The following is an 11898-nucleotide window of genomic DNA, read 5'->3' on the forward strand; positions in this document are numbered from 1 at the left end:
ATTTAAAAAGCTACATTTCGTTGAATGAAAAAACTCTCAGTTTTGACTGAAGGCCAAAAACGGAGAGAAAAATACGCGTTTTGAAACGAAACCGTAACAGTGTGCACGTGACCCAAATTTAACTGACCGTGTTCTATTTAGAATAAGATCCAGATATAATTTTTTTGCCAAACCACGTTTCTTATCAGTTTCCTGCCAATCATCAACAAGAAATGAAATAAAAACTCAGTGAACAACAGATTAAATAAAAGTCATTTATTGTCATTAATACTTTTTTTCTACCTAGAGCAGAGAGAAATGAGGTCCAATATGCCACTTTCTTCTGTGTGGTGGTTCATTGGATACCACACTGGGGTCTGAATACAGAACACACAGACAGACCTGTGAGGAGAACAAGTGAGGGCAGGGGATTATCTGTGCTTCACTCTTCACGGCAAAGGGAAACAGGGGCAGGATCACGGTATTATCGGGGGGGTTGGGTCTGGCCGTGTTCCTCTAACAACTCCTCACCTAGTAATAAAACAGGAGGCAGCTTCATGATCTCCAAACTAAAATGGAGGTACAAGGGACAGAACAACCTTCACTGATATGGAGGACAACATTGTGTGTGTATGTGTGTGTGTGTGTGTGTGTGTGTGTGTGTGTGTGTAAACTGGTCAATACTGTTCTTGCCCATCTTCAACTGTACACAGAGTTTCTGCCACAAAAGGTAAACTGAGGTAACAAGTTATTTTCAGCTTTCTGACAGTCTGAAAGACAAGAAGCAGAAGAAAAAAAAAATACGTTCAAGAACAAATTCAAGATGGACGAATGGATCAAAACAGATCTGAAACCCTGTGCTTTTAGATCGGACATTATCAGAGTGTAAAATCCTTTGGAGGACATTGGAAGGCAGAACAAAGCATAAAAATAATGAATATACACCCAGAGTTCCAGATTTAACCTACAATCTGTTAATAAAACACTGCTACTTAATACATTTTTTTATTTAGAGAATATTAGAGTATGTACAAGTTTATCATCTGTATTTGTACTAGAGGTGTAACGATACACGTATTCGTACCGAACCGTTTCTATTAACCGTTTACTATACAATGATCTCTAGCGATATGGATTCTTTAGCGTTTGCTTTTAGAATTTCTCTTCAAACTAAAAAATCCTGACAATTACGCATATCGAGGGAATAAATGAATAAAAATGATAAGAAATGAAGACATTTGTTAAAGTATGCTGAAATAAGTGTAACGGTTAAGTAGATCATATCTTTAGAAAATTAAATACTAAATGTCACACACACACACACACACACACACACACACACACACACACACACATCTGTATTACCCAAATGGCATCTAACAAATGTAACCGATTAAACGGCATTTTACGAAATTGTATTAAATCAATTTAATTTGTGCCCATTTGATTGATTACTTAATTTAATCAATATAATAAAAAAAAAAGGGTATTGCATTAATTTGATTCATTACATTTTATTTTTATAAATATATATCATTTAAACTGAACAGGCATTTTATTTTAAATTGCTTAAAAAATGTAAACAAATGTCAATAAAAAAAAACTGTGTTAATAATAATAATAATAATTAAAAAAATAAATAAAAAATAAAAACTACAAGCAATTTTATGTTTTGCATTTCTCCCCCCTACTGTAACAAAAATGAAGCCGATATTTGTACCGGCACGTGAATTTTGTGTAAAGTTACACCCCTAATATTGACTTGAATAAACCTGTAGTGAGATTTGGCTTGAGTGCAAAACAAAAAAGCAAACACTAAACGCAAAATGTGGCTGGGATGATCGAATACACGCACGCACGCACGCGCGGTTACACACCTGTTCACCGTGCCGCATTAGATCCTTCAGATCCTACAGTGTTATTCGCATTGGTAAGAGACTGTTCCTTCAGCACTGGGTCTAAAGAGGAAACAGAACATTCACGTAAGCCTCCACACGTCATGTCATTTGCTCTCTGGCTTTATACAGTTGTCCGTCCTTCACAGTAACACAGATCTATAAATCTGAATGCACGTACAGAACACAGGTAGAGAGTAAACTGTCTAAAGTTGAAATTGTGCTGTGGAACATAGTACAAAGATCGATTCAGGACTATTTTATATACAGATACACATATGAGAATGAATCAAAATCCCAATCAAGAACACGCCTTTATTATATGTAACGTTATAGTTATACATTGGGTTGACGTGAAAAATTTCCCCGCATACTACAGCTGCTAACATGTCCCATGTTGCTCTCTTTTCATGAATGAACAGGTCGAGATGGACTGAGAAAATCTGCACAGCAACACTGAATTGACCAATCAATGTCGTTAGAAGGTTGGACGTAACAATACACTGGGAACTTTGTGTATGCATCTGTTGCTTGCAGCGTTCGAAACTAATTGGGTTTCTGTCCGCGTATTTTTTTTTTAACATTTCAACACCAGCCATTCTATTGGAGGCATAAAAAATAGCTGCTCGCTGCGCTAAAATAAATCGGATTGCCACATCTACTAAATGATTTATTTATTCACTGTATAAGATTTCAAACAAAATGGTCACAATGCGCTATAAAATGGATAAAACTGTTCTGTGAATCAGTGGTGGTGGTGTGACACGGCCCCTTGTGAGGCAGGATTCCCTTCGTAGTTGATTTTTTTTATAACATGCTGTCCTACAGCGCACAACATCTGGCCAATTACACATTAGTATTTATTAAGGCATTATACATCTTAGTTTGTGTCCGTTTAATTTAATGGAGTTGGATTTAATGACGTGGAATGTCTGCTAAACAGTTTCATTGGACACCTCATCATAAGATTTGCGTGTGTTTTTTGTATATTCCATTTCACATTGAGTCCCCATTTGCTGGTATGATAGACTGCACGCTTCTGGGAAAATGCTCTACAGTATGATCGTGGAGATTTGTGCTAAATTCAGTCAGAAGGGAATTGGTAAAGGCAAGTGCTGATGTAGGTGAGGTGAGGAGGCCTGTGGTGCAGTCAGCGTTCACATTCATCCCGAAGGTGTTCAGTAGGGCTGAGAGCAGAGCTCTATATCGGGTCACTTAAGATCTTCCACTCAGACGCATGTAAAGCAAATCTTCATGGAGCCGCCTTTGTGAACACTGGCATCATCATGCTGGAACAGGTTTGGGTCTCACATAAATGTAATGGTAATGGTAATAAAAGAAAGCTCACAGAAGTAGGGGTGCTCCATGGCTTCAGTGGCGGTGAGTCTTTGCTGGTGGTCGTAGCGCAGTAGTTTATCCAGCAGGTCCAGAGCCTCAGGACTCACCAGGTGCTGATTCTCCACCTGAACAAACTGCTCCCAGCACTTCCTCGTCTGCCTGTAGCACAGACACAACGAGAAGAACTAAACATCGATGTCCATCGAGTCCGTAGGATAATATATTAGACAAAGAAAATAGTTTATTGTGCATGAATACTACAGGTACAAAACAATAAAATGCAGTTTAACATCTACCAGAAGTACAGAAAACACACAAAGACACTATTGTATGTGTTCATGTTAAATAACCAAGTAATATATCTAAATGTTGTTGTTTTTTTTAGACTGTACTCAATGTTTTTGACCTGGCAACTTAAAACAGTAAGATTTTATTTCACACCGCACAAGTGCCAAATTCACAGTTTTATATTCATCTGCTTGTTCTTACACCTTTTCATAATAACCGCACACACGGTAAGACGTCTTTGAAAAAAAAAAAACTCTAAATAATTAGAAAAACATTTTTCACACGATTGTCAACTTTTCCACGAAAAAAAAAACCCTACTCCTTAAATTAAATCCTTTTCTATTTGATTGGGTTCAACTTTCTTTAAATAATGCAAAAGTCAAAATAATGCAGAAATTACACATGTGCTGCCAAACTGATGGATATACTTTTCACCCAGGCATGAATCAGTGTCTCTGACTCTCTATGGTCTGACCCTAAGGCAATAACACACAGGTCTAAGCTCAGTGATGCAGCGCCTCCTGCTGGTACTCACTGGCCAAGCAGGTCCTTAAAGCGTGGGTCCAGCTCGATATGGTATTTGCGCAGGTAGCCGAAGAGCTCGTCGGTTCCGAGGACTTTAGCGATGCGCACCAACTACAGACAGGGCACAAGGTGTTCACACAAAGCGGATGGAATAGTTAATTATTAAAATTACAAGGAAAAGTATTGGCACAGTTAAGAGTCTGATAAAAGGTGATATAAATAAATATGAATAGACACAGTGAAAGTCAAGACGTTTTGTTCATTTCAAACTATTTACTTTCAGCAGCAATGAGAACAAGAACGTCCTGAACAGAAGACTTAATCTATACCCCATCAAAAATACAACGGGAGAAACCTCAAAGTAAATCGTGTGTATGGGGTGGTCTCAAAAAGTTTTGAGAACGGCTCTGTATGCAAGAAACTTTATCTACGTTTACACACAAAATAGCCTTCAAAATAGTCCTCTTTCACAGCAATACGGCGTTCCCAGCGATCCCACAACTTCTGGAAAATTGATTGGAAATCTTATTTTCAAAGCATGTCAAGCACCTTCTGAGAGTCGTGCTGGATCTTTGAAATGTATCTTCATCTTCGGGAAGAGGGGCGAAGTTCGCAAATCTGGAGAGTAGAGTGGGTGCAGAAGAGAGACGATGTTTCCGGCAAAAGACACGTGTAAAGAGAACTCCGTGATGGGGTGCGCACGTGGTCAGAAAAGCAGACATGGTAATGCATGTGATCAGTACAGTACCAGATGCACAGCTCCTGATGCACACAGGACATGGGACACACTGACTTATAAAGGTCGGTGCTCCCTGCGACTGCACGTGCAGCATTGTGTTGCCATCTGTTGGCGTGTTACAAAACTAGTCTCAAAATACCACCTCGTCTGCCTTTACCTGGTCGTAGTTGTCCTGGCCATGGAAGAACGGTTCCTTCCTGAAAATCATACTAGCCAGCATGCAGCCCAAACTCCACATGTCCAGACTGTAGTCATACATCTGTAGAAACACAAAAATGGCCAAAAATGAATAAGTTCCTCACAGCAATACAGACCAGACCAGTCTAAAAATGTCTCAATATTTATGAGTATTCACAATGTTGAATCCGAAATGTTTCATCATGACAAGAACATGGTGGATGCCATCACCTTCACATGAAAGAGCAGATATAATGAATCGTTATCGGGTTCTCGAGGATTTCTTGTTTAAGCATCGATCCCTTTTCGGGTGCAATTTTATTTTTGCAGTATGCATTTAATGTTGGTTTCAGATTTGTGAAAGAAAAAAGCATCTCACTGATTCATTAGATAACGCGTTTTGGTGGCATTTTTTGTCTGCTTGCTCGTTACCGGATTCAGCTAAAATCTTAAATCCAGAAAGCGTAATTTCAAGAACACGCAATCGGACGAAGGCGGCATCTATCCCATTCTAAAGCACAAGACTGCTTTATAAAATACAAAACATTTGGTAGTCATGATTAATAATCAACTATGATGTGTTTATATAAAAAAAAATTTAAATGTAAAAAAATAATGGCTTACCTGATAATCCACAAGTAGCTCAGGACCCTTGAAGTAGCGTGATGCCACTCGGACGTTGTACTCCTGCGTAGGGTGATAGAACTCAGCCAGACCCCAATCTATCAGCCTCAGCTACACAAACACACACGAATCAGTTACCGTCACACTGCCACCTCGTGGCTGACCCATGGCATGACATTAGATTAATAAACTGCTTTCTGATGGGAAATTGTTAGGATTAAAATTAGAGGTCAACCGATAGTGGAAGTTTTTCTAAAACAAATCACCACTCTATGGAAAATAGTACTGAACTTTAGACAAAAAATAAAAAAGAATGATGTATGAAATATAAATATATTCATGATATTAATAAATATTGAGGAAAATAAAAGATGCAACAGTGGCACACTAAAGCTGCCCTAGCCAATCTCCAGGAACGTGACTAAAATGAGTAAGACGTGATCATTCAAGAAGACTCAAGTAGAAAAGTCCTAGGAGGAGGCGGTCCTTCCTGTTTTACGCTTAGTTTAGCTGGCATACCAACAGCCCATCCTATTTATATAGCTATTTATATAGCTACCCCATTTATATAGCTATAAATAAACATGATGTAAACATCAAGGCATGAAGGAGTAGGAGAGTTTGAATATATCCCACAGACGATGAGGTTCATGTTTGACTAGACGATCCCAGTCAGCACAGAAAACAGCTTACTCTATAAAAGCGGTAATGAGAGTGGAAAAAGAGGAGCTTTCCAAAAAGAGGTTTGGATTTGGGATATAGGGGACTGAAAGCTGAAAAATAAGCACATACAAACTAAATAATGTTCAGTACGTTAAAATATTAAAAATGAATAGAATCTTACTTAATAACTAGCCGAGCTGTTAGTAATTTAGTCAGTCATTTATTTCAATTACGCCTCTTAGAACAAATCTCACTCAAACCTCCATCATGTTTACATACACTACATAAACAAAAAGTATTGGGACACCTGATTTTTCCGGTGTGTTTCCCGCCAAATTGTTACAACATTGGAAAGATGAGGGGCATTGAATTGTCCCTTTGCTTGAATAAGGAGACCCAAACCTGTTCATGACAATTCCCCTGTGCTCCATGAAGATATCCATGGGTTGGAGTGAAAGATCTTGATTGGCCTGCTATAGAGCTCTGACCTCAATCCTATTGAACCCCTTAGTAATGAACTGGAATGCCGCCAGCACCCCAGGCCTCCTCACCTCACCTACATCAGTACCTGACTTTACTAACTCTCTATTAGCTTGTGGCTGAATGGGCACAAATCTCCAAAAGCACACTCCAAAACATCTTCCCAAAAGAGTGGAGGTTCTTATAACAACAAATGGAGACCTAATGTGGAATGGGGTGTTCAAAAACACATACAAATCACCACAGACCTCTGCAGACAAAAAGAAACATTATATAAATGTGTCCGGTTCGATTTGATTATTAATTGAAGCCTAATTGGAGTACTAACCGCTCCACTGACAGAAGATCTAAGATAATGTTGGACCCCAAAATATAATACCTTATATTTATAGATAATGCAGGGATGTGATTTCCACCACTGTAACCAAATATTTGTAGAGAGAAAAAAATAACTCGATATAGTTTCATTCTATTTTACTGCAAATTCTATTATTTCAATCTTTTGATATTCCTCGATTCAATGCTCATCCTTTAATTTTTGTAACATTTTTATATCACGATCTAGTCACGATAAGCATTTCACTGCATGCTGTACTCTTATGTGTGACATAACATTAGAATTTGCTTCAATCTTTTTACTCCTTTCTGTGTACTGTTTATTTATATTCGCATTATTCAAATCAAACTATTCATTGATTTATAATTATTTATTCATACCCATCATAGACCATAGCCTAAATATTTTACACCGCTACCAATGCACTTCTGGTTAGATGCTAACTGGATCTCGCTGCATTGTACTCTAACATGTGCAACGACCATAAAGTTGAATCCAATCTAATCTTTTCAGAGCAAATGTGAGGGAAAAAAAAAAAAAAAAAAAAGTTTAGAACGAACCTTCCTCAGCTGATGATCGATCATGACGTTGTGGGGCTTGACGTCACGGTGCATGATGCCCATACTGTGGCAGTAGTTCAAGGCCTACACATGCACATCAAACACACATCACACACAAGTAAAGACACTAGTGGAGAAAATCGAGATAGCTGTAGCTCGTATTCTTACCTTTAGTAGTTCATACATGTAATAACGGATATCGAAATCTGTTAGCTTCTGGTAGAGTTCCTAAACAGACAAAAAGGATTGTATTATGACTCCAAATGTCGAATCTAATTTACAACTGATCCAAAAGGGATCAAGTGATACACTAAGGACAAAAGTGTGTAGACACCTGAACTTAAGATTAGTTGTGCTTATTGACCATCCTATATTTCTGCTTATAATAACCTCCATTCTTCTGGGAAGATGTTCCTCTAGATTTGGGAGTGTGTGTTTGGTGATTTGTGCTCATTCAGCTACAAGGGTGTTAGTAAAGTCAGATACTGATGTAGGCGAGGAGGCCTGGGATGCAGTCATTTTAACAGGATTAAGGTCATAGCTCTAAAGCAAGCCAGATCTTCAACTCAAACCCATGCAAACTAGATCTTAGAGCTGGAATTTGTCATGGTTTTGGTCTCCTAGTTCAAATAATGACAAAATGTCATGCTGCTGCTCTGATCTCCACAAGCCCAATCAAAAATGTAGTGGAACATCTTCCCAGAAAAGTGGGGGTTATTACAACAGCAAAAAGAGACACTTAAAGTGGAATTGGATGTTCGAAAAGCGCATAATCTTATGGTCAGGTGTCCACACGCTTTAGTCCATACAGTGTATGTACGGTTTTTTCTGAAACATGTCGAAGAAAAAGTTTGCTATTCTGTTGTCATAAAAGTAAAAATCCATCCATTTTTTTTCCCTTAAAGCATCTCTATCCACCCAAAATCAAAATTTCTCCACTTCTCAAAAAAAAAAACCAGTAAAAATCCAGGATGGTGAGCTGGACCCGATCCATCATGACCTTGAACCCTTAACCCACACAATGCTGTAGAAGACTAAACAAAAACACAGGTGGGTCTACCTTGAAATCCGTGTTATTGATGCACTCGAAGACAAGAGCAGGTGTACGAGACTGCAGCGAAAGACACAGAAAGAAAAAGAAAAAATATGTATATATATATATTTTTACAACTTGAGCACGGATACATGTTATTAGAAAATAGCTAAAGCACAAGAGCTAAAGAACCATCATATGAACCTGGAAGCAGAAAGATTTCTGAAAAGGGTAAGATTTTTTGCTGACTAATTAATTAAAGTAATCTCAGCACTTCAACCAATTAATCAATTAATCATAACTTCAATTAATCATAACTTCAGGGGTGAATATTCAATTTCCTTCATTCACAAAGAGCTAACAAATCGTGTCCGAGTTGCTGCCGTACCACGGGGTCCTTTACGGTGTCCACTAGCCGGATGATGTTGGTTCCTCCTCTCAGGTTTTCCAGGATTTTGATTTCCCGCTTGATCTTTTTCTTCTTGACGGGCTGCAAGCAAAATATCAGGATAATGAAAACAAGACCAAGCTAACACGAACATACACCCCTGTCTGAGATCAAACTTTAGACCTGCTGCAGAAGTCTCATAATATAAATATAATGTGAAGTGAGTCAAGCTTTAAAATAGAGATTTTTTTTCTTCTTCCTTATTTAGTACTCCAGCATCCTATAGTCTGTTAGTAAACACACTTTGCTGAAAAGGTAAAGGTGATCAGTGTAGTCAGAAAGAAACCTGTGTGAAGGTGATTTTAGGCTGAAAACGTTCTAAACAGCTCAGTTTGTTTGTTTATTTAAATTTTTTTTTTAATGCCATGAGAGCATCCGTGCCTTTTCCATGGAAGGATCAAGGTGTGTATGAGGACACATTACGGTATTTTACAGGGTTTTATCAGTTCTGGCGGAGTTCAGTAGTTATACCGCGTCCTTTGGTTAAATTTTCCCCTAGATATTCAAGTATTTTCTTTGGACGATACATTTTCCTACATATCTACTTTCTAAATAAAAAAAGCTGTCTTTTGTTTTTATCTAAACAACTCAGTCTGGAGGAGTTTGAAAACGGCCAGTCTGATCTATTTTGTAAACATCCCGACCCTCATAACGATGAATTTGGAGAACATGCTGTCTGTGTTAAATCACCTTTAGGATCTTCACCACCACTTTTTCGCTGTTGTTGACATTAATGGCCTCGAACACCTCGCTGTACTTCCCCCGGCCCAACTTCCGCACCAGCTGGTAGTTTTCCTGATTACTGCCAGAGAGAAAACCGAGAAGGTTACACAGTAAGAAAAACTGTTACTTTTACCTTCTAGGGGGAACGGCAGGTTAGCCAAAATCGTTCTTCCATGACAATGAAACTCTTGGTTCTACCGATGCGCAAGATAGACAGACAGACAGACAGATTTCTTTTTCATCGCACACGGCACAATGAAATTAAGTTTTAATCCTTATGGTGCATATAAATAATAATAATTTAAAAAAAAAAAGTATTACAAATGTAAATATAAGCGATCCGTTAAAATATTAAGGTATCGCACATTCAAAGTCTTTATACAGATTGTGAATACCTTAACATTTAAAATGTACAATACCCTAATATATTATATAGACTCAGTCTCTCACTAATGCTGACTTAGTTCAGGAAATAAGACAATCTAAAAGGAAATAATGGGTCAAATGTCAGAAGCAAGACGTCTTGTTGTTTCACATCGGTCTGAAAAATGTCACCCTTTTTTTTTTTTTTTTTTACATTATAAATAATCCAAATCCCCCTTTTCTGCCGGTTGGTTTTGTATTGATATTTTAGTATTAGTGAACAAGCAGCAGCACAGCAAATGCACTCATCCATCAGATTCCCATTGATCGCATCTGTTCAATTAGCCTGCTTGATCCAAGTTGGACGGCATGGCCTGTTAATGAGCATTTCAGTACCATTTACAAATGCAGATGCCCACCCCGAGACCTCAAAGAGCGACAGAACAACAGGGAGCTTCAGTTTCTCCGAAAGTTTCATACTCACCTCCAGTTTGGCACGTGAGCTTCGTAGTCCCAGTATTCTCTGCTCTTCAGGGTGTTCACATCAGCGTAGACCCGGGCTGTGCTGCCGGCCACTGGGCCAGGCATGGTGGCCGAAAGAGGCGGTTATGTGTAAGAGCAGATGTCCACAAAGCTCTGGAGATCTCAGCTCAGGGTTTTCATCGCTTCTTCAGACTCCACCGAGTGTGTGTACGTGTGTGTGTGTGTGTGTGTGTTTTTGGGTCTTAAATTATTGTGCCTTAAACTAAACCAAGATGCAATCACTGCTTCACACTTCCCCTGGAGATAGATTTAATGGGGATTTTGTCCCAGACTGAGATCCAGCTGCAGAAAAAGGGAGGAGTGGTAATTATATAAAAAAAAATAAACGAGGGTGATATTGGAGGGAAAAAGGTCCAGATTTTGTCCAAATTTAATTCAGAATCTTTTGTATAAAAGGCACCATAGAAAGCAGACAAAGTCTCTTAACACACCCTCGCAAGCTTATTCAACTAATACGAATGTACAGAGATATAAAGATAATCGCCTGGCTTGACTTTCTACTCAATCAACTCCATTAAGCGTTACTCACACCACCGAAGAAGAAACCCAACCGCCTTTGCTTTCGTACCGCACCACCGAAGAAGAAACCGCTCGGGGTTTTTCTATTAAAGAAACGCGAAGTTTAATTTTTTTCGATTCCTTTGGCAGTTTAATTGAGCTGAATTACATCGTCGTTTTGTTCGGTGACCTAATTTTAGGTCTTTGTGCGTGTATAATGTTTTACATTCGCTTTGCAGCTTGTATACGTTGCCTGGCTAATGGCTAACAGGCTAACCGCGAAGGACGACAACCGCAACACAACCGGAGTAACGAAGTTGGCTCGCGCAGAACAAGTCCCCCGATTCGGAATAACTGAACCAATCCATCGGCTGAAAAAGGAAGGGAAATGGGGGTGCAACAGAAATCGGAGGCGCTCGCTAGTCTATTGACTCACCATATACGAAATAAAATCGCTTCCCAAAATAAAGTTCAAAGACACATGATTGCAGCCAACTTCCGAGATCCCGCCCCGGGCTCCGTCCTGTACAGATATTTTGGAGGGATTTGTTAAGAACGCCCCCCGACCGGCCTGTACCATACAGCTACGGTATATACGGGAACGTCGGGAAACGGATTGCAATAGAGCGACCCGGCAGTAGACTGAACTGAAGACCCGGAAATGGTCGAAAGAGGTTACCATGGC

General features: G+C 39.0%; 1 protein-coding gene across 1 annotated transcript; it reads right to left on the bottom strand.

Moving 5' to 3' along the window:
• Positions 1-240: 240 nt before the first annotated feature.
• Positions 241-11799, bottom strand: csnk2a2b (casein kinase 2, alpha prime polypeptide b). The gene is made up of 13 exons (XM_083561121.1): positions 11650-11799; positions 10657-10997; positions 9777-9888; positions 9027-9128; positions 8666-8716; positions 7774-7833; positions 7606-7689; positions 5566-5676; positions 4922-5023; positions 4036-4136; positions 3223-3371; positions 1857-1937; positions 241-749 (listed from the first exon to the last, which is right to left on the bottom strand). The coding sequence occupies exons 2-12, from the start codon at positions 10758-10760 to the stop codon at positions 1861-1863; spliced, it is 1053 nt and encodes a 350-aa protein (XP_083417247.1). The 5' UTR covers positions 10761-10997; positions 11650-11799; the 3' UTR covers positions 241-749; positions 1857-1860.
• Positions 11800-11898: the final 99 nt, after the last annotated feature.

The sequence above is a fragment of the Silurus aristotelis genome, assembly GCF_946808225.1.
Source record: "Silurus aristotelis genome assembly, chromosome: 14".
Lineage (NCBI taxonomy): Eukaryota > Metazoa > Chordata > Actinopteri > Siluriformes > Siluridae > Silurus > Silurus aristotelis.

Excerpts from the sequence above, each read along its gene's own strand:
- csnk2a2b (XM_083561121.1), bottom strand. The coding sequence starts at position 10,760 with ATGCCTGGCCCAGTGGCCGGCAGCACAGCCCGGGTCTACGCTGATGTG. Across the intron at positions 7,834-8,665 it reads TCAATAACACGGATTTCAAG|GAACTCTACCAGAAGCTAAC; the intron begins GTAGACCCACCT and ends TTGTCTGTTTAG. Across the intron at positions 1,938-3,222 it reads CATGGAGCACCCCTACTTCT|ACCCAGTGCTGAAGGAACAG; the intron begins GTGAGCTTTCTT and ends TTTCCTCTTTAG.